The sequence below is a fragment of the Mytilus californianus genome, unplaced genomic scaffold (assembly GCF_021869535.1).
Source record: "Mytilus californianus isolate M0D057914Y unplaced genomic scaffold, xbMytCali1.0.p SCAF_6, whole genome shotgun sequence".
NCBI lineage: Eukaryota > Metazoa > Mollusca > Bivalvia > Mytilida > Mytilidae > Mytilus > Mytilus californianus.
Window position 1 is genome coordinate 83,128,299 of NW_026262712.1, and position 24,505 is coordinate 83,152,803.

General features: G+C 32.2%; 1 protein-coding gene across 1 annotated transcript in view; it reads right to left on the reverse strand.

The window, feature by feature from the left end:
• Positions 1 to 304: 304 nt before the first annotated feature.
• The window catches only part of LOC127705180 (deubiquitinating protein VCPIP1-like), a 44,856-nt gene continuing 20,655 nt past the window's right edge, over positions 305 to 24,505 (reverse strand). Inside the window, exons 5-17 of the mRNA XM_052209432.1 lie at positions 23,897 to 24,008; positions 22,762 to 22,971; positions 22,453 to 22,540; positions 21,404 to 21,547; positions 20,600 to 20,733; positions 19,108 to 19,268; positions 18,327 to 18,473; positions 17,082 to 17,216; positions 14,732 to 15,095; positions 12,979 to 13,169; positions 10,030 to 10,317; positions 7,253 to 7,483; positions 305 to 6,178 (exon numbers count right to left, since the gene is read on the reverse strand). Coding sequence (XP_052065392.1) covers positions 5,585 to 6,178; positions 7,253 to 7,483; positions 10,030 to 10,317; positions 12,979 to 13,169; positions 14,732 to 15,095; positions 17,082 to 17,216; positions 18,327 to 18,473; positions 19,108 to 19,268; positions 20,600 to 20,733; positions 21,404 to 21,547; positions 22,453 to 22,540; positions 22,762 to 22,971; positions 23,897 to 24,008 — 2,799 coding nt within the window. The 3' untranslated portion in view covers positions 305 to 5,584. The remainder of the gene's footprint in view (positions 6,179 to 7,252; positions 7,484 to 10,029; positions 10,318 to 12,978; positions 13,170 to 14,731; positions 15,096 to 17,081; positions 17,217 to 18,326; positions 18,474 to 19,107; positions 19,269 to 20,599; positions 20,734 to 21,403; positions 21,548 to 22,452; positions 22,541 to 22,761; positions 22,972 to 23,896; positions 24,009 to 24,505) is intronic.

Consider the following 24,505-nt stretch of genomic DNA (forward strand, 5'->3'; position numbering starts at 1 on the left):
TAAAAACAACTGCTATACTAACAAAAATTTACAACTTAATATTTCCATCATTAAACCAAATTAAAAATTAAAATAGACCTTCATTTTATGGGAAAAAAGACAAATGGTGGAAAAATTTACATAATTTATATCTGTGTAATATTTGTTAAGTCTGTTAAATTAGATTTCAAAAGCATGTAAGTCAATCTTAGTTTAAATGTGTCTTTGGACAAACAGGCTAAGCTAGCACGATATCTTCAAACTATCCTCTGACATCTTTCAATGTGATACAACAATAAATCAATATTCAAGTATTGCAGAACAATTCCATGATGAACTTATTTATTTCAATATTAGAAGCTGCATCAAGTCAATACATATAAACATCTAAAGACTTGATGGTTTACATATTAATTTTTCATATTTATATATTAACAACAAAATAGAAATAAACAAAAAATATAAACAACAAGCACTAATAACTGTAAATGCCATCCAATAAAAAGATGGTGACACATTTTTCATTTAGTTGATCTAAATTTGAAGAAATATTCTAAACATTTCACCTATTTATACATTTTTACAAACAAAAACAAAAATTTTGATATGGTTAATGTATTTACATGTAAAGCTGCACCATACAACTATCACAGACTTACATGACAGTAGTAAAGGGTTAATTTCATTTAACATGTTTGCCAGTTTTTTTTTTCAAGTATTCTTGCTTATAGGCTACAATTCAAAGTTTTTCATATATTTACAACTAAAGCCTGAAAATTATTTTGATTGTGAAATCCCCTTTTTATTTCACATTCTACCTTACACTTGCTCCCTTAGAATCCTCTTAAATGGCTGATGTGGATATCTCCCATAAAGATTTAAATGTTAATTATGGGTTCATATAGTACTTATGTAAAACATTTCATTTTCAGTTAAAAAGATAATCAATCCCTGCTTAATTGCAGCCTTATATTACCATAGTCAGTGGTTTTTTACTTATTATTTAGATTAATATCAGGTCAATCTAGGAACTGAAGAGGAAAGTTTCTTACATACCGTACATGCCATAACAGAACCACAAATGTCATAGCCGTATATAAAAGACATATGTATTACACATATGTATTACACATAAAGTAATATGGTACACTCTTGCTAAAGAACTTCTGGTTATATAATTGCCCAGTTAATTTCAATTCATTTAAACTTCAAATTTCATAATTTAACAAATAATATTAACATATAATATCTGGTTAAATATAAATGAAAAATGACAAACAGAATACTGTTAATTCAGAAATTTTGCATGCATGATGCACCTACTATTACGATTATTTCTTAATAGAAATAAACAAGGATGCAAGATAAATCATTGCTATTTCTGGAAATTAGGCAAACAAACAAAGCTATCAAAATATAAAATGAAATTTTGTATTTTTGAGAAAACTTTCTGGTTGCAATTTTTGCAATAATAAAAACATTGCGAAAATTTCAAAATTTACTGTATTATATGGTTGCCTTACATGAAAGGTATGTTATACTCAAATTACATACTTTAGCATTGTTAACTGTTCATATAAAAATAAATTAATGCCTATGCAGGATCAGTTTATAACAACCGTAGAAAGATGTTAAGGGTTTACTCAAGAAGCAGTTTGCATGAAAATGATTAATCTTCATCATAAAAGAATTTGAAAGTGAATAAGGGCATTCCATAAGAAATTTTTAAGGAATGAAAAATAAAAATTGGATTTGTAATAAAAAACTTTAATTTGGGTTTTAGTTAGTAGGAGCCATATCTGTTGACAGAATCTTGTCATTCATTTTTCTAAGGAATGCAATGGACACACATTTACCAATAAAAAAAAAAAACTCTTTCAGGACATGCTCTATGCTCATTTAAAATTGGTAGTCATTATTTTTGTCAATATCTTTTATTCCAAGCTGTAGCAAATCATGCCAAATCATATCAAAATGATCATACATGCATGTAATGAAAGAATTTTTTCAATTTTATCAGGAAAATTCTGAAATTTTTTCATACAAAACATCCCCTTTACATGTTCTGATATTTTTAATTGATGCAGCAAAAACAATTAAGAAAACAAGTGTTTCAACAGATACATTTAGACTTTCTTTTTTAAAGATATTGAATTTCATAGCAAGCAACTCCCACAGTCAGGTCCATTTCTATTTGCAGCATTGTTAAAAATACAATTAACATTGAAAATTACAAAAATATTCAGTACATTCAACATCAAAATAATTGAAAACATTATTTTTACCCTTTGACTTCACAAAAATCGGGAAAATTAATCACACAACCATGTCTTAATACTATCAGTATTTTCTATTCTCATATAAATGTCCGAAATATATTTGTACATTAATATTCAACAATCGCAATAATAAATGTTTAAGATATTGATGTGAAGTTATAATCATTTTTTATTTGAAATTTCAAATTTCAAATAATCCATAACATACAACTAACAAGTATACAAATTTTAGTTTTTCAAGAATAAAATTTAATACAGCAATCAAATAAACAACTTTGAAAATTATCTATTGAAGAATTTTAAAAGCAATAAAAACGCCCAAATGCCATAAGAAGAATATTGAATTTTAAAATCATTTACCTTTCCTCTGACATCACTACTGTGGCATCAAAGAAGAACATGTGCTTCATGGTATTATGAACTAAGTTTTCAGCCATTTAATTCCCTTCACACTATATCGGTTTGCCTTGATTTAATGCAATATAAATTGGATGCAAAAGTTTTAAATAATATGAATGCTAGTGACATAGCACATTTTGCATGAAGCCTAGTCCAAATAATAATGACGTCTTGAAAGGCTATTTTGGTTATTTGCTGTGAAGCCTTTCTATGACATTAAAACGTCATAAACAGCTTATCAAGACGTCACGAAGCCTAGAAGAGCTTCTTCTTTAAAAAACATAAAAAAAATTTAGTACATCTTGAAGCAAGAAGCAAGTCCAGGCTTTCGAGGGTTCATAGAAAATGTGATATGTCACCTGCTGTCTTATCTCTTAAAAGTTACAAAATTGGCTAATTGTTATAAACAAAAGGTGATGGGGTATGATTGCCAGTGAAACAACTATCCACCCGAGTCCAAATGATGTGGATACTATTTACAGTAAATATTATATGAACTAATAAAACATAAATAAAAAAAAAGGATAATGAAAGATAATCAATAATATTGATGGTGGCACATGCCTTTAATTAGTAACGTGTTTTCACATGATATGAAAGTCTACGACAACACTCAATGGTATATATTGTTGCCAATAGAAAGACAGAGATTATGTTAAATGGATACCTACTTTAAATATTTTAGACTGACATTGGATTCTAAGCTTCTAAATGTATTTGATTATCTGTTACTTAATCAAAGTAAAGCATTCACTTTTTCTGTTCAGTATTTGTTGTAATCTTTAATGGACTGTGAATATGCAAGAATATGCCAGTGGAGGTTTGACATTTAAAAAATCATTCTTAATTGAATACTCTATAGCACGATAATAGGAATCAACTAAATGGTTTCAAATAGTCACTGTATGGTGCATTCTTGGCTATTTTTATTGTTGGATGGCTGTCTTATTGATGTATACCCTTTATCTCATTTTATTCATTTGTAAAAAGAAAAACAATAAAAAAATAATTTTGCATACCTTTCTATTTATATTTAGTTGGGTGGTATTCAAGTAAGATAAAATTGTTATCTAGTTAGTCAGCAAAACGAAACGGTACAATAATTCAACCTTTTACCTACATGGATATCAAATAATGACTATACAGAGTAAAATGACATGTCAACTACAACTTATGTTTATAAATGTGATAATTTCAATTAAAAAGATTTCTGACAGCCGTAAGAACTGCTATTACAAAACTTGGTGCAATTTCAGAAAAGACGTGTTTTGCTAAAAACTCAATAAAGTCTTTTTGGATGTCTATTTTATAGAAAAAGGAACAAGATATATATATATATCTAAAACAGTTGAATGTCTGTAATCAATATGTGAAGAAAACATGTCACCTTTTGTTTGATATGCAAACTGTTATTATTTTATATATGATATAGAACAATAAAATTATATTCTTCAATAAAAAATAAATATAAATAGTGAAAAACCCATTCCCACATATTTGACTAGAGTGAGGTGATCTTGGGAAGATAGATGGTGACCATTAAATCATTGCAAACCAAACATTATTCTATTTTATGTTCGATGATGCTTAAATATTAAAAAAAAAATGAAAGTGGTAGTTTTAACTAGACATCATTGAGATGGGAGCCATCTCTATGGGCCCAGCTGTAAATAACATGTGGTAAAAAATTTGCATGGATAAGCTGATATGAAACACTTTTTTAAGTTATACCCTCTAGTGTTGGTCAATATACCTGTCAAGTATAAACTTTGAAATCATAACGGTTCTCAAGATATAGAGCAGACATGAACTGTACCATAGGACAAGGGGTTGTCAACTAAAACCAAAGTTTTTGACCTTCACATTTGACCTAGGAAGTTGTACATACATTATGACACACCCTCTGGTGTTGGTTAATATACATGTCAAGTATAAACTTTGAAATCATGACGGTTCTCGATATACAGAGTGGACACAATCTGTATCATAGGACATGGGGTTGTCAACTGAAACCAAAGTTTTTGACCTTGACCTTTGACCTAGGAAGTTGTACATACATTATGACACACCCTCTGGTGTTGGTTAATATACATGTCAAGTATAAACTCTGAAATCATATTGGTTCTCTAGATAAAGAGCGGACACAGTTTGTTACAGAAGGACGGACAGACAGATTGATCACTATAGGGCAACCCGCCACTAGAGTTAGATATATTGGTATAAATATTAAAATGCCTTAAATGGATAATTATTCTAAATTGATATCTGTAGACAAATCAATAGTTTTGTCAATTGCTGCAAGCTAGATTTAAAAATATATTTGTCATAACTTCTGGCTTCTTCTTAAAAAATATTTCTCTTACATGTGCTTAATTTTGTAATCTATTTGATGCTTTGAAAAATCACAAAAAATGAAGTCACACAATAAGTAGTTGATAAATCATTATCATTTCTACATCCAATATTTGAAAACAAAAACAATTTTAACTCTCTTGTACGATACACATCAATGTGATGTTAATTAAATCAAATTATTATTTCAGAAATATATGGCTTCAGCTTCATGGCATCTCAATTGAGCACCAGCACATTTATAAAGCATTGAATACTATCTATTTCCAAAAATAAACCTGTAAAATTGTTATAAAAGTGTCACCAGACTTCAACAATGAAGTCATTTATGGAAAAAAATCTTCACATGGATTTTAGGACACTTCCTCATAGAAAGTAAATAATAAAAGACAAGTTTTCTGAAATCTGACACAATAATAATTTCTGACATAATTATATGCAAGAATTCTGAGACTTGAAACAGATACAAAATCTACAATAAATTAAAATACATTAACAGCATTTACATATAATACATTAACATCATTTACATATAATACATTAACATCATGTACATATCATACAAAACCGATCTGCTATGATGTATCCATTTCTTTGTCTTCATCGGTTTTGGTCTGTGCAGAAGAACCTGATTTGGTACCATCTTTCTCAAGCTTTGTTTCTGGAATTAGTTTGTTATTTTGTGTCATTGGATCTGGTTGGCATTTACTTTCATCAATTTTTAGTTCAATTTCTTGCTGATCAGAAGAGTAACATACAGACTCATCTTGCCCATCACTGGTAATAGTTTCAGGTTTTTCAGTGTCAACTGAAAGAGACACAGGACAACCTGAATTTTCTTCCATTTTGTCAACTGTCTTTTTGCCTTTTACTTGCTGACTCAAAGAAGCAGCAGCAGACGAACTGTCAATTTTGATGACATCACAGAGTTCTTTGTCTGACCTCTTCAAACCAGTATCAGAACATTCCATATTGACCTCCATTTTATCACTATTTGTGGAATTTATGGCACAACTATTACCTTCTGATATTGCAATTCTAGGATTGTCTTTCTCAGCTTCAGATTCAAACACTGTGTCAGACATAGAAGATATTGACGGAACATGAGACAACATATCACTACTACATACACTAGACTTCATTCTTTCTTCACTATCTATTCTCTCCATCTGAAACAAATAAAAAACCACGTCTAATAGACAATTCAGATTATAGAAGACAATTCTGTAGATTTAACTATTTTTGTAATTTCACAGGCCAAATAATGGCTCTTATAATACCTACTTCATTCTGTATAGTAAAAGATTAGCAAGCCTTCTGTTTTAAAATGAAATAAATGTGGATACACAGATGATGCCCCCGCTTGCAATATCATATAGTTATAAAGGGACATAACTGAAGAACAGTAAAAGTGACGCTACCAAGATTTGAACTTGATCTGAGTTTTGTGGTAATAAGCATTGTGTGTAAGTCTCATAACATTTGGTTGAGGCTAACTTTAGAGAACAGAAACTAAAAATTCAGCAATTTTTCTATTGGTAACCACGCATAACTCTAGAACGGTTGTGTATAAGTTTAATAACATTTGGTTGAGACAAACTAAAGTTAGAGAACGGAAACGAAAAATTCAGCAATTTTTATGTTTATAAAGGGACATAACTCAAGAATGATAAAAGTGTTGCCACCAAATTTCGTACTTAATCTGTATTATGAAGTTATAAGCATTGTGTATAAGTTTCATAACATTTGGTTGAGGCAAACTAAAGTTAGAAAACGGAAACAAAAAATTTGTACTTGATCTTAGTTTTGTGGTAATGAATATTGTGTAAAGGTTTCATAATGTTTGGTTGGGGCAAACTTAAGTTACAGAATGATCTGTGTTTTATCAGTGGAAGTCAAAATTAAACATTGCATTGTATAAAGCATTAATTGTAGTTGATTCAACTATAATCATGGACAAAGGAAGATAACTTTCATAACATTTGGTTGAGGCAAACTTAAGTTAGAAAACAGAAACTAAAAATTTTGCAATTTTTCCATTTATAAAGGGGCATAACTCTAGAACGGTTAAAGTGATGCCACCAAAATTCAAACTTGATCTGTGTTTTGTGGTTATAAGCATTGTGTATAAGTTTCATAACATTTGGTTGAGGCAAACTCAAGTTAAAACTTAATGCACCAACCGCTACAGCGGGGGCATAAAAATTGTTTTGTCTGGATGCAGAATCTACATTAAACAATACCTCTTTGTTAATATCAGCTATATCTTCATTCATTGTCTCTTCAATACTTTGGGCCAGGTCTTTAAACAATTGTAAGTTCTCATTTGATTGATTAACATTTTCTGAACTAATAACACTATATCCTGGTCCAAGTTTCTGGTACTCTTGTGACTGCTCAGAAGGTGCATCTTCAAGTATTTCTTCTGATTCTTCACAAATGGATTCCTCATGTCTATCAGGATCACAAAGGTTCTATGATAAATAAAACAAAATAGATATAAAACCTATATTAATAAAATGCTCCGCTGGGGCGCAGCTTGATACGACCGCAGAGGTCGAACCCTGAACAGTTGGGGCAAGTATGGACACAACATTCAAGCTTGATACAGCACTGAATTTGGATTGTAATTAAATATTTGACACAGCATAGGTTTCTGACACAGAATGAATGTGGTCTAAGAACTTAAAAATTTTTAATTTACCTATTCAAACCATATTATTATTTGCTTTTATATATATAAATCAGAAATAACCAATTTAAAATGGAAAATTTTAAAGAAAAAAAAAATCCCTCCCCCAAATTTTTTGAACCCCCTTATGATTCATCACTCCCAGCCTTCCCTTTGTGGTATGGTACCTTGCAGTACAATTTCAGAGAGATCCATACACTTGAACACAAGTTATTGTCTGGAAACTAGAAAATGCTTGTTTTTAGGCCCCTTTTTGGTCCCAAATTCCTAAACGTTTAGGGCAATTACCCCCAAACTCAAACCCAGCTTACCCTTTGTGATATGGAACCTTGTAGTACAATTTCATAAAGATCCATACACTTACACACAAGTTATTATCCTGAAACTAGAAAAATGCTTGTTTTTTGCCCCTTTTTGGCCCCTTATTCCTAAAATTCTGAGGCAATTACCCCCAAAATCAATCCCAGCCTTCCCTTTGTGGTATGGTACCTTGCAGTACATTTTCAGAGAGATCCATACACTTGAACACAAGTTATTGTCTGGAAACTAGAAAAATGCTTATTTTTGGCCCCTTTTTGGCCCATTATTCCTAAACGTTTAGGGCAATTACCCCAAACTCAATTCCAGCTTTCCCTATGTGATATGGAACCTTGTAGTACAATTTCAGAAAGATCCATACACTTACACACAAGTTATTATCATGAAACTAGAAAATTGCTTGTTTTTGCCCCTTTTTTGGCCCCCGATTCCTAAAATTTTGAGGCAATTACCCCCAAAATCAATCCCAGCATTCCCTTTGTGATATGGAACCTTGTGGTACAATGTCAGAGAGATCCATACACTAACACACAAGTTATGTCTGGAAGTTACAAAATTGCTTATTTTTGGCCCCTTTTTGGCCCCTAATTCCTTAACTGTTGGTCCCATAACCCCCAAAATCAATCCTTACCTTCCTTTTTTGGTATTGAACCTTATGGTAAAATTTCATAGAGATCCATTCACTTAAACTAAAGTTAGAGTGCGAAAACCAATGTGTCTTCGGACGACGACGACAACGACACCGGACGACGACAACGACGACGACGCCAACGTCATACCAATATACGACCAAAAAAATTTTAATTTTTGCGGTCGTATAAAAAGCATTGGTATTATATACAATTAAACCTATATTTAGCAGTCACTAATAGGAAGCATTAAAAATGACTGCTCAAGAGAGGTGACCTTATAAAAGAGGTTCCGAAAAATTTGGATTCCCACAACACCTGTGCCAGGGATCACAGCAATTTATTTGAGTGTTTTCAATTGGTAGAGTTATTGTTCTTGGAACAGTGAAATAAAAAATGGCGGATTCTAACAATGTAAATTGGAAGAAAACTTTCAATATATGTAAATATTCGTGGAGAAATAAGTCGGTGATTATACTTTCAATGGATACTGAAAGGAGTAGAACACGAGGAATTCACGAATTTCCTCCTATTGCACGATCTCGGTTACAAATGGGTTCCATTTCCTATTTTGACTTTGTTACTGGACACATATATTATTTGGTTGTGGTTATACATATGTAGGTAGTTAAAAACATTAAAATGACCATTATTAGAAGTTGATATGATGATTTCATGTAAAAGTTAAAGAACGATTGTAAGTATGCTCACATACCCCACGCCACAACATTGTCACTGGGCAAACAAAATCTCACCATATTTCTAAGTTCAAAGATTCATAAATTCTAAAATAGTCAACTGATAAAAATTTCTTGTGATATGCATATCTACATAGTATGTCCTTATTATCTACAAAGTTTCATGAAATTCTGTTGTAAGGTTACAGCGGAGTTGCAATGACAAGAACAGGACTGATGGACTGGCGGGTAAAAATATTATACCAACTTATTTGTGTGGTGTATAATTAGGTGACTGCTGACTGCATAAGACAGGAAACAGCTGAAAAGAGTTAAATTATATAGAGAAAACGTTTGGGTGGGTCAGACAGTGACTGTAAGAGATGGGTGACCATTGAAACAAGGTAACCATTAAGGCAGGTTTGACTCTAGTTTGTTAATCAATCAGTGGTGACTTTTCAGACTTAAGAGATTCACTCATTTTTCCTTAATTTACTCTAAGACTGGGGTAATTGCAGTACATGTATAGATTGAGAGTGCATACTTTTAGGTCCTTGAAATCCTTCCTGAGAGAAGTTGAGAATTTTTATTCTTCTTGCTTAACTGAATTATAACATTCTTCTTATTCACTTACATAAGAAAAGTAATACCGGGTAGTAAAACTACTCTTTTGTTTCCTAAACTGGTTTACAATTTTACTCTACCTGAAGTTTTCGGACTTGGTGATGATGATGGTGGCCTACTGGTTCTGGCAGATCTCCAGGCATTTTTTCTATTTCAGCTGGCCTCAAAGAATGACCCTGACCTGCAAATGCTTGCATTCTTGGACTGTGTCTACCAACTGCTCCACTACTACCAAATCTGGCTTCTGTCAATTTTCCTGAAGCCACCATTTCTTTAACCTTTTCTTCAATTCTTGGTTCCACTTGGAAATGACCATGTGGTTCTAAACAGAGTTCTAATCTGTCGTCATGGGCATTATACCTAAAAACCTGAAAAATTCAACATATTACCAATATAACTGCATCTTGGCAAAACTCCTTCAACTTTACAATCCAAGTTGATTCCTTATAAATTCAAATCAACATGTAAGACAAACATGACAATTAAGAACATGTTATGGTTTATCTATGGAAACATGTATTCTCTTTTAACACTGACCTTGACAAATATGAAATCAACATCTGCAATACATTTAGTTTGCCACTTTTAATGTCAAAAATACTCCTCTTTGCAAATAAACTCATCATAGATACCAGGATTGAAATTTTGTATTTGCGCCAGCATATTTCGTAAAAAATACATGAACATAATGAGGCCTCTATAACAGGGCTTCCAAAATTTCCCGACGACAGCCGGACATTTTTCAAAGAAATATTTTGACGGTCAATGATCAGCTGGATACTTAAATGTAACTGAGAGGATGCATAAATTGATATATGTGTCTAAATAATTAGTAGTGTTATATGCAATAAAATTATTTATAACTGTTTTGTTTTCTTCATTCTAAAAATAAATAAAATATTATCCTCGGTATTGTGTCATTTTTCTGTGTATCATAATACAGTAACCATCATTGCATCAATCAGCTTCAGTACCTGACTGTTCTCATGTTTTTGTTTCTGTTTATATAATATATCTTCTCTCTGTGAGTACTTAACACTTTGTAAATTAAGGGTATCTTATTTGAAACTGTTGATGTTGGCTTTAATTGCAGTACAATTCAACTTGATCATCAAAACATGTGATACTTTTCTTTTTGTGTATTGATTACCTGACCACGTGACTTTTACAACTGATGCGGTATTAATAGATAACATTGAGGAGGCCCAATGAAGGATATTGTTTTAAACCGTGTAAAATCTACTGAACAGTAATAACATTTTTATTTGTACAATTTCCCAACCTGATTTAGAAAATAAGAAGAATAAATAAATACATACTCAGTTGATAAATAATTTAAACTAATTTTCAGTTCACCAGCTTTGAGGTATGATAAGTACAAAATTAAATGTTTTTGCGTAGCCAGATCAGTTGATTCCCACGGCGGGACTTAACTTTACGTCGGACATCACCTCTTTCTCTATAATATCGGAAATTGTCTGAATAAATTCGGAGCAGGCATTGTTCTCTTGATGTAATTTAGAAGTGATCACGGCACCATTTAACTTAGTTAAATCATTTATTGACTGAAATTTGTCCATTGGTAAATTTTATTCAGCAATAAAGTAAGCATTACGGAACAAGGTGCACATTGCGTTGTCAGTCTTTTCATGAACTTTCTCAAATACTGATACAATTGGATTACTTTTGGAAGCTGTCTCTTATTTAAGAGCTTGGACGTGGTCATTGCTATTAGCATGCTCTACAACGGCTGACTTTCGAAAAGTTATTTTTAAGTTTATGTTTTTGACAAATGTCACAAAACATGGCATTTAGCATACTGTCAAATCTTAAGCATAAAAACAGTTGTAACCATTTATGAATTAAGCTTCTAGCATTTTTAGCAGATTTCGAATTTTAATCGGAATCGTCACATTTTCGTTTGCCCATGATGGCAGATTTGTAAAGTTCAATTTGAGACAAAGTTTTTATAACAGTCGGAGATTGTCATGATTGGATATTCTTCTTTATGATTTCAATTATAAAAACAGTTTTTAATATGAAAACAAGAATAGAGAACGCCCCACCCTTATTTATTAGACAACTCAGCTATTCTCGGTGTTTTTCCTATATATTTCAATAAATTTTCCCCTTTAGAGTACCCCAGTATTTAACACGATGTACAGTGTTAAATAAAATAATATATATCATACTTATTCATTTATAAATATCCTTATTTGAAGAATAACTTTTAAATATCAGGATACTTTTTTAAACTGAATGCTCATTTAAAATAATATCTATAAAGCGTAATTAAATAGGATGTTGTTCCATACACGCTTACATGTTTGACCTCGTTTACCTGATCACCTTTATGTACAGTGTTATGCATCATTAATTCTATTGATAAAGACAAGCTAAGGACACCTCATCAAAGGTTACAAACCTGTAATCAGTGAATGATTTATGGCTTCAATATAACTTATTGAAGGGATAATTGTTTGACAGCTTGTTGTTATTTAAATAAAAGAAAACGTGTTTTTTCTACTTTTTATTGATGTACACAAGCTAAAGACCAAGCGGTACATTTATGTACCCAGAGGATTAGACTAACTGAGACACTTCAAAGTATCTGAAATATGCTGCATCTGTTTTATTAAACCCAATTATGACCGAAATATCTTTGTGAAATAGATTGCCACAATTATAAACTAAAATGCTCAAACGGACATGCCCAAAGCCCCAAACGGACATTTTTATCGATCGATAGTTGGTAAAAATTGAAATGACCGTTTTATGAAAATGCCTTGAACAACAAAAAGTGGCAAACCAATTCTATTTGACCGTTTGAGGCTGAGAGCAGCCGGACTTTTTATGAGTTTCGGTCAAGTCCGGAATATATGACTGTTTTGGAAGCCCTGCTCTATAACAATAACAATTACTACTTATAATTTTTTTTATTGTGACTGCTAAATTTGATGACTGAATGTCTAAGGTTTCTTTATCAGTTATTCATATTTAAATTATTTGTCTAATGTTTTAAAACCAACCTTTCCTGGTAAAGCAGGCAGCTGACAATGTTTACCATCAACAAGACCCAAATCTCTTTCCATCTGTTTATAAAACAGACCTCCTACCGAGAAAAGGTGTGGCATAGTTTGAACATATGTCCAAAGGTCACGGCCAGTAACAGTGGACATGATTGCAAGACTAGCTATAGAGGAATCCAGACTATCACTTGCTAAAAAAGAAAAGAATTATGCTAGATCATGTCATTAAATAAATGGTCAATCCTGAGGATGTGCAAAGTTTTAATCCTTGCTTGACCTTAAGTTGAAAGACCAACTAGCAACTCACCTAACTCCAAAAAATCTAAAAACAATTTGCACCTGTGACATCATCTATGCTTATACAAACATCATTTGTTTTCACAAAGACAAGACTCACATAATAGCAATGAAATATCAAGTTTGAAATGAATTCAGAAAGTAATGTGCTATCTTTAATAATGGATAAATATTTACTACTGGATATAAATTAAATGTACTTTTCATTACCACTTTTTGCTTCTATCAGATTAAGTACAGAAATTGAATATAAAAACTTTCCTGGGACACTCATTAAGTTTTTTTTTCTCTATTCGTCAATGTACTGCATCAACTCATAGCAACCTCCTTTTTTTTCTGTTTACGGTCACAAAATCCAAACTCAATAACATGTTCTAGTTCTTATATTGAAGTTACATGCAAATAAACTGCTTCGCTGAGCGCAGCTAGATACGCCCGCAGAGGTCCAACCCTGAACAGTTGGGGCAAAAATGGACACAATATTCAAGCTTGATTCAGGTCTGAATTTGGATTGTAATTAAATATTTGACATATTATAGGTTTCTGAATAAATGTAGTCAAAGAACTTGAAATTGGTTATATGAATTGAATTTATATTCAATTAAAGATTTCTTGCTGTTGTGCAATACTTAGTAAATCTGTTGTCAGACTATAAACAAATAAAGTTCAATTAATTCTCAATGTCATATTAGAAATTTATGAAAATAAAAAGGGAGCTTACGTCAATAGATATAAACAATTCACCAAAGTTTCACGAGAATTGGTGACAGCATTTTTGAGTTATTGTCCAATAACTGAAAAATCACCCCTTTTTTTAATGAATAAAACCCCATAACTCAGAAATGTAAAATGTAAAATTTATAAAATTCTAAAGGGAGCTTACATCAATACATACAAACAATTCACCAAAGTTTCATAAGAATTGCTGAAAGCATTTTTGAGTTTTTGTCCGAAAACTGGAAAATCCCCCCTTTTTTATGAATAAAACCCTGTAACTCTGAAACGTTAAATCTAAAATTATTAAAAATCGAAAGGGAGGTCATGTCAATAGATATAAACAATTCACCACAATTTCTTGCAAGTTGGTGAAAACATTCTTGACTTATTGTCTGAAAACTGGAAAATCCCCCTTTTTTTAATGAATAAAAACCCCATAACTCAGAAATGTAAAATCTAAATTTTATAAAAAACAAAAGGGAGCTCACGTCAATAGATATAAACAATTCACCAAAGTTTTATGCAAATTGGTTAAAGCATTTTTGAGTCAATGTCCGACATGTTGACGATGGACAGACGGACAACGGTATACCATAATACGTCCCGTAAACAGGCGTATAAAAACTATACTGATGTCAATTGTTTTATAATCAATTTGTCAAAATATGTAAGAATGCAGTATATTTCTTGGCTGAAAGTCCATCAAAATGCAGAATGAATCCTATCTAAATATGTTTACCTCCTTCAGTTGCTTTCAATGCCCTCAACAATGCCTCTTCAGTACTGCCATGAGCATCTTCCTCAAAACTGCTCCAAGCCCCAAAACTTCTGTGAGCACTAGGTACTTCACTGACTTTCGTATAATCTTTTGTAGAAGCTTTACGATCAATTTCCATGGGAACTGATTTGTCAGGCAATATTTCAACACTTATTTTGTCACCGTGAAGTAAAGGAATGATTTCCCCTGTATTTTCAGGTTGTTTTAATTCTTTCGGTGGGAATCCTGTTCTGAGTCTCTGTCGTACTGGAGAAACACTAACTTGCTCAGCTATAAGATTTTTTAGCTGGTCATAAGTAACTTCTTCTGGTAAAGTTAACATCATCTGCAAGTAAATACATCAAACTGTAAATCAAATTTTAAATTATATAATTTACTTCATATTAAAATAATGAACTTTCTAATATATTCTAGGTTGACTGGTCTAGTGCATTGAAGTAGAAAAATTAAATGCTCCACTGGGGGCAGCTTGATACGACCGCACAGGTCAAACCCTGAACAGTTGGGGCAAGTATGGACACTACATTCAAGCTTGATACAGCTCTGGATTTGGATTGTGATTAAATATTTGACACAGCATAGGTTCCTGACAAAGAATGAATGTGGTCAAAGAGCTGAAAATTTTGAAATTGGACTTTTACCTATTATAGTCCAATATCCAAAATCTAAATACACGCTTAAATTCAGCATATCAAAAAAAAACATTTATTAAGTTTTTGTTGAAATCATAGAAAGTTTAATTCTGGACACCGATTTAGACCAACTTGAAAACTTGGACCAAAGTTTAATTTTGGACCATTTTGGCCTTAATGTGGACCAATTTTAAAGAGGGCTCCAAAATTTAAAATGGTTGAAATCAGCCTATCAAAGAACTCCAAAAATTTAATTTTTGAAGAAATCGAACAAAATTTAATTTTGGACCCTTTGGACCTTAATGTGGACCAATTTGAAAACAGGTACCAAAATTAAAAATCTAAATACACAGTTAGTTTCAGCATATCAAAGAACACCAATAATTCAAATTTTGATGAAATCAAATAAGTTTAATTTTGGACCCTTTGGACCTTAATATGGATCAATTCAAAAACAGGGCCTTAAATCCAAATTCTATAAATTACTGGTTAGATTCCGCATATTAAAGAACCCCAAGAATTCAAGACTTTGAATTAAACCTCATTGAAATTGGTCAAGAAATAAGTAATTTATACAAAGTATTACAAGAGTATTGTTTTTGGCCCCTCTTTTCCTAAACCGTTAGGGTCATCACTCCTCAAATCAATCCCAACCTTCCTTTTATTGTATAACACCTTGTGGCACAATTAAATAGCAATCCATAGACTTATACTCAAGTTACTGTCTGGAAACCAGAAAATCCTAGTTTTTGGCCCTTTTTCTGCCCCTAATTCCTAAACTGTTTGGGCCATGATCCACAAAATTCATCCCAACCTTCCTATTGTAGTATGGAACATGTGCTAAAACTTCATAGCGATCCATACACTTATACTCAAGTTATTATCTGTGAACCAGAAAAATAATTGTTTTTGTTGGCCCCTTTTTGGCCCAAAATTCCTAAACAGCTACGACAATAACCCCCAAAATAAATCCTAACCTTCCTATCATATTATGGAACCTTGTGGTAAAATTTCATAGAGATTCATACACTTATCCTCAAGTCATTGTCTGCGAATCAATTTATTGTCTATGAACCAGTGAAAATGCTTGTTTTTGGACCCTTTTTGGCCCTTGATTACAATACCCCCAAAAACAATCCTAACCTTCCTTTAGTGGTATGGAACCTTGTGCTAAAATTTCATAGAGATCCATACATTTATACTCGTTAATGTCTGCGAACCAAAATGTCTTCGGATGCCGACGCTGACATCGCCATAGCATAATACAAACGCAAAAATTTGTTGTCGTATAACAACATATGACCAAAGCAAAGTTTCTGCTTCACAACCTGAATCAGTTCTATCTTATGAATATGTTGTATTAAAATATAGCGAGAAAGTAAGCATTCTGAATTTTTCCATTTTTTCTGAGGATATAGTTCACGTTATAAATTTTTAAAAGCAAATTGTTAAAAGAATATAATTACTGCATATGGTTTAAAGAAAATAGGTTCACTTTCATTTTAGTTGAACTTGATTGTTGTATTGTAAATTTTGTCAAATTTCATGAGGATTAGTTGATAGAAAAACTTTAAACACATAATAATAGGTGTCCAGAAGAGAAAGATGATAACACACCTATTAATTGCAGTCGTATCAAATTAAACAGAATGAAAATCTTACATTATGTATTATCTTACCTGTCTGCCATCGGATGTGGCTATCTTTACTTTTTTCTCACCAGTGTGCCGCGGTGAACTTAGCTTTGATGATGTCTTGGTGATATCTGTGCTTGTGGTTGTTTTTGATTGCATACCTGAGTCTAATGACTTGGACTGTAAAATCAAGATCAATAAACATTAAGTTTAATGATTGATAGATTGATTGATTATTGGTTGCTTAAGGTCCAGTGCAAATATTTCATGCAAGAATGTTAATGCAGGTATGATTTGCCGCTTTGTAGCAAAGGGAAAGAATCATACTGATGGACCATGATCATACTACTTCCATACATAGTAGATTTCTTATTCAGGTACAACAATATACTAACATCAGATTATTTTAAATTAAAAGGTATATATACAATGCTAATATTCAGGTGTCTATGCCATGTCTGGAAGCTCGTCAATGATTGATGGTAGATGATGATGATGGATGGCTGCTTAACATCCAGCGGCAAATTAATATGCATATTCAGGACGAGAACATGTTAATGTAATATGAATATTTACTCTGCTTTGTACTGAGCTGGATTTTTAACGTGCTAGTTCACCAGGTAACAGTCTGCAGGAAGACATGTCACCTTACTGGGACACATTATTCTGACTCCGAGCCGACCAGTCTTTACTCTTACTCCTTAATGCTGCGTGTTTAGCGGAGAAACAACAAATAACAATTTTAAAGTCTTTGGTTTGACCCGGACCAGGGTTGAACCCACGACCTCCTGCACTCAGATTGATGGTAGATATATCTTAATGTTTGTGTCATTAATAAAATTTGGTGTGGATGCTAAGTTTTTGATAGTCTCTGTTAATTTTACCTACTACTTGTTTAGACAAGGGGGCAATTCAGTGGTTGACATATTGTGTAGATACTTGTCTATTGTAAAGACTGTATGCTGACCTCTAGGTGTCTTTTGTTTATTGTGCCTCATTGTGTTGCTATCTCATTGAACTACCCTCATCTCCTTTTACTCATTATGCTAAGAAATTGGGGAAAGTGTGTGAAACATTCTCCCTATTGAAATCAAATATCTATCACAAGGAACTTTTCATTTAGTTACATGTCTACTATGGAATTTTTTCTGAACAAAAATAGAAATAAGTTCTATATATATATGTTCACTTCTATGAAATCATACAACAATAGAAACTGTTGATGGGTTTGTGAATGTTACCATTGACATCAAATCTCTCACTGAATTAGAACATTGACTATATACAGACCTTTTTAGGACTAGATTTCTGTGTTGAGGTTGCTGCTACTTCTGCAGTCTTCTTTTGTTGATGTTTCTGGGCCTCAGATGTTATCCTTTTCTTAACCTGCTTTTCTTTTTCACTCTTACAAAGCTCTTCTTTATGCAATGTCTTGTGCTAAAATGAGTAAATAAATCTAAGTACACAAATAACTATATTTTTTCAATATACCTCCATGATCTAACACATAAAACATGGTACTAATGAGTTTTCTTTCTACTAAACACATTAGATCCTACAATTTTGATCATTATATTTTCAAAATTTTTAATGAACCTTTGCCTCTAACAAATTTAAACTGAATAAATGATGTCTATAAAAGTTTTTAACAAAAGCAATAACTGATAATCATATATTTTCAGTTTAAGAAAAAATGATCTACTTTGTCAAATTTCCAACATCCAAATGATTAATCATAAATTTTCAATGCTGCCAGTTCTGTTAGAACTAATTCAGATTCTGTGCACGTATGTTAAGATTAATTTCATATGATGGGTATATGGTTACTGCAGATAATTTTAGAACATATACTGCATGACCATTTAGGGTAACTTCAGATGCTGCATATACTGCATGACCAGTTAGGTTAACTTCAGATGTTGCATAAGTCCACACTGCATTAACTAGTAAGAATAATTTTAGATAATGTATATGTATTTATTACATGTCCAGTTAGGACATTTTTTAATGCTATATAAGTACTTATTGTTGGACCAATTAGGACAATTCTATATCATATACAAGTACTTACTGCATGTCCAGTAAGAATGATTTTAGATGCTGTATCTGCTGAAAAGCTTTCATCACTATATGGATTTACCACAGATTTCTCAGGATCTTTTTTCTGTCCAGCAGTACGGCGTAGAATTGTATTCACAACCTGTTGGACGAGTCGTTCACTCCCAAATTCACCTGTAATATCAATATAATTAAGTAACATGTTCTGATAAAAAGCCAACAGTTATTGTATATATCATCTCTAAAATTTGACATGAAAAGTTCAATGATTGTATGATTTGGTTTGGTAATATAAATAACAGTCATTCTGAAAATTTGTCAGATTTTCCTCACAGTCCAGTAAAATACGTTTTTGTCTGGTAATTTTTCTTATTATGTCAGACCAATTATCCTATGGAAATTGATAGCTAAATTACTGCTAAGTTGCGGTAAAAAAAAAAAAAATTGTATTAACAATACACAACACATTTCTCTGTATACAGCCTCTGATAAACAAAATACTGTTGGGACACTTTTTACTAATAGTTTTAAAATTTTATAAATGGGGAATGTGTCCCCATGGAAACAGATGATGCCCCCGCTTGCATACAATGTTATAAAGGGACATAACTCAAGAACGGTAAAAGTGACGCTACCCAAATTTGTACTTGATCTGAGTTTTGTGGTAATAAGCTTTGTGTATAAGTTTCACAACATTTGGTTGAGGCAAACTTAAGTAAGAGAATGGAAACAAAAAATTTAGCAATTTTTCCAATTTTAAAGGGGCATAACTATAGAACGATTAAAGTGATACCACAAAAATTCAAACTTGAACTGTGTTTTGTGGTAATAAGCATTGTGTATAAGTTTCATAACATTTGGTTGATCCAAGCTAAAGTTAGAGAACGGAAACGAAAAATTCAGCAATTTTTCCATTGGTAAAGGGGCACAACTCTAGAACAGTAAAAGTGACTTCACCAAAATTCAAACTTGATCTGTGTTTTGTGGTAATAAGCATTGTGTATAAGTTTCATAACATTTGGTTGAGGCAAACTAAAGTTGGAGAACTGAAACAAAAAATTCAGCAATTTTTTCAATTGTAAAGGGGCATAACTCTAGAACAGTTAAAGTGATGCCACCAATATTCAGACTTGATCTGTGTCTTGTGGTAATAAGCATTGTGTATAAGTTAAATAACATTTGGTTGAGGAAAACTAAAGTTACAGAACGGAAACCAATTTTGGGACGTACGGACGGACGTACGTACAGATGGACAAGGGTAAAACTCAATGCCCCCTCCGACACGGCGGGGGCATAAAAATCTAATTTATTGGATCCAGTAAAATCAGTCTAGGAAGTGCTTGATCTTTGCTGAATCAAAAGTCCAGTTAAACTCTGGAGGGGTTCAGATCCAATGCATTGGTTTGTTGTGCAGAATAGATATGACATTTGCAAGTTGTTCTTTTGTAAAACTTTTTTTGTATATATACATGATATATAAGGACAATCTTATTTAAATTGTTTACCTGGGAAATGTTTTTGAACTAGTTTTTGTGCTACTTCAAACACATTACTGTTTAGTGAATCATTAGATTCATACTGAAACCACATAACCTTTTCTGCCACAACCTCTCCATTCCACTCCATACTAATAGGGAATCTATAAAGAGTATAATTAAAATATCAATCAAAACAAAAGCTACACAAAGGCATAAAATTGTGTAACTTAATAATACTACAGTTGGAAGTATTTGTATGTCATCATGTGTTTATATATGCCCATGTTGTTAACAACACAACATTGAACAGATTAATATTTTCAGTGAATTTAGACTCATGGGAACAAATATAATATAAAAGATGTTAACTTACACCAATTGCAATGGATATGTCTGTATTATATCTTAAGATTTACACACTAAAATCCTCAATGTATGTGTAATATTTGCACTTTTTTTTTATTTTTGCGACACTTAAAGATGAAAACAATTGTTGTGTGTTGAGTTTTACCTTTTTATTTTTATTTCAAATTTTACTTCTGAACTTAGGACGTAAATTATCTACATTTTCACTGTATCTTGTTTATCAAATCAAAATATCAAGGTTACTGAATTGAAGCAGTAATATAGTAAAATCATATTCCCCTTATGGCTGTTCTACAAATAAGTACACTCGAGATTGTCAAAAGAAGTTTTTTATTCTACCAATTCATGCATAGTTTTTAAAATGCTAAAATCTTTAACTTCTTTTCAAAAGAATTTCCAGAATTAACCAATTCCCATCAAATCTAAATAATAACAGACTCCTCATGAAATTAGTTCTAAGCTTACATCTCTGGTAGATTGTCATATTCTCTGCCATCCCAGTAATGTTTAAAACCACATGTACATCTACCACCGGGAGCCGGGGTTGTTGTACGATCACCATTCTCATACTTTACTGTTCCATCTCCTTTTACCAGGCGTACATGAGCACTGTCAATATAAGAGGTTACTTCATTATTTAAGTATGTGCTGAAAAGTGTATATTATTACCTTAATAATACTGATTACTTATCAGTATATATCAAGAAGTATCAAGTATGTTGACAATTTGAGCTGTCACAACCTGGCTGTGAAGTATATATATTTTTGTTCATTACCATGATTACTAAAGACCTTCCAGCAATTTATCAAAATGGAGAACCCAACAGGGTTTAGGTTTGCAAATTCACATCTTTTATACAAAAATAAATATTTGGCGAAAAAAATAATCAATTGGTGAGAGATTGCCATTTTTTTACATTTGATTTCCTTTTCGAAAAAAGTTTCCAGATGTTTGGCGACAACAAAGATTTTTTGGTATATCTGGTAATAAGACTAACTTACCCCTGACAAAAGGAACAGATACTAAGTTGACTGTTTGCCATATCTGGTAATAAGACTAACTTACCCCTGACAAAAGGAACAGATACTAAGTTGACTGTTTGCCATATCTGGTAATAAGACTAACTTACCCTTGACAAAAGGAACATATACTAAGTTGACTGTTTGCCATATCTGGTAATAAGACCAACTTACCCCTGACAAAAGGAACAGATACTAAGTTGACTGTTTGCCATATCTGGTAATAAGACCAACTTACCCCTGACAAAAGGAACAGATACTAAATTGACTGTTTGCCATATCTGGTAATAAGACCAACTTACCCCTGACAAAAGGAACAGATACTAAGTTGACTGTTTGCCATATCTGGTAATAAGACTAACTTACCCCTGACAAAAGGAACAGATACTAAGTTGACTGTTTGTCATATCTGGTAATAAGACCAACTTACCCCTGACAAAAGGAACAGATACTAAGTTGACTGTTTGCCATATCTGGTAATAAGACTAACTTACCCCTGACAAAAGGAACAGATACTAAGTTGACTGTTTGCCATATCTGGTATCAGGACATCTTTTTCAGCATCATAATTACATACAACTCCTGTAAATACAAGTTTAGTGTAAATTTGTAATTTATTTTAACTAACAGTATACTAAAAGTACAGTATTTCAATGAAGTAATTTAATATGTCAACCAATCTAATCACTTGTTTCAGTATAAATATTATCAAATGCTTCAAAATTACTGTGCAGTTTTTTGTTAAAAACGTTTTGTCATTATCTAGTTTATCAGATTTTACTAATGACTGTATTTCAGTTTACCTTGCATTGGGAATTGATATTTTTTATCAGGTTTGAGGGCTCCCTGTGTTTTTATTGCTATATTGTACAGACTTCCTCCCTTGCGGAACCATTCTGGTGGCAGTATATATTCCATCACACCATCACAAGTAAGACAGCGGTATAATTTTTTCTCTCTTACTGCTCTCTGAGTCGTCTTTAACACTTCTTCAGGTAGTACACCAACAATGCCTACAAAATATATACAGAAACCAAATGGAATGAAGGCAACAAGCAAGGTATACTGACCAACAAAATACAAAGATATTAAACAGAAAACAGAAATAAATGGGAAATGTGTCCATGGGACACAGATGATGCCCCCGCTTGCATATAACATTATAAAGGGACATAACTCAAGAACCCTAGAAGTGACGCTACCCAAATTTGTACTTGATCTGTGTTTTGTATTAATAAGCATTGTGTATAAGATTCATAACATTTTTTTGAGGCAAACTTAAGTTAGAGAACGGAAACGATTTGTAAAGGGGCATAACTATAGAACGGTAAAAGTGACGCCACCAAAATTCTATCTTGATCTGTGTTTTGTGGTAATAAGCATTGTGTATAAATTTCATAACATTTGATTGAGGCAAACTAAAGTTAGACACAAAACCAATTTTGGGACGTACGGACGGATAAGGGTAAAACTTAATGGCCCCTCCTTAACGGCTGTGGCACAAAAACCTAAGTCTTGAGCAGTATGAACTCTCAGGAAAATCCAGAATAATATCACGTGCTCCAGAAGGGTAATCACATTTTTTGCTTCATATTGTTCAATAGCTTAAGCCATTAATCAATAAAATGTGGAAAGGATTGCATTCAGTTAGAAAGCTTGAAGTACCCAGGTCAATTAACATCTTTCTTTAAACACTAATATGAAGTAACAAGGTGAATTTACATCTTTCTTTAAACACTAATATGAAGTACCTAGGTGAATTTACATCTTTCTTTAAACACTAATATGAAGTACCTAGGTGAATTTACATCTTTCTTTAAACACTAATATGAAGTACCTAGGTGAATTTACATCTTTCTCTAAACACTAATATGAAGTACCAAGGTCAATTTACGTCTTTCCTTAAACACTTATATTCTGTTAAATAATGTTTCAAACCTGAAGTTTTATACATAAACTGGTGGACGTCTGCAACAAGTTGCTGATGTACGCCGTGTTTTTCAAAGTAAACTTCTTCCATGGCTGACACAAGATGCCTCAGGTATTTATCCTGAAAAAAATAACAAGTTTAATTTATGTCAAACAAAAGGTAAATCACATATTGTGAAACTACTGTTTCAGATATTGAAGAAATTCTTTTCACTTTTGGATACTGGAATTCTATTACTTAAATATTTCATTATCAAATACTTTTAATGCAAATAAAGATGCATAGGAATATTATTAACATTTATGATAGTTCTAATCTTTCAGAACTATAAATAATATGAATAAGGAATGTAAAAACTTCTGTAAATTTGTTCAATCTATTCATTCGATACCATAAAAGCATATTAAACTGCCTTCCAGATTTTATTGTAGACTAGTATGCTTGCTGTCTAGTGCACGTAACAAACCATGTACTATACTATTGGTATTTGCTGCTACTTTGTCAAGCACACAGCATTTAGAAGTAAGAGCAAAGACTGGTCAGCTTTGAGTTTGAACAATGTCTGATTAGGGTGACATGTCTTTCTACAGAATGTTATATTGCATTTGTGAGCTTGC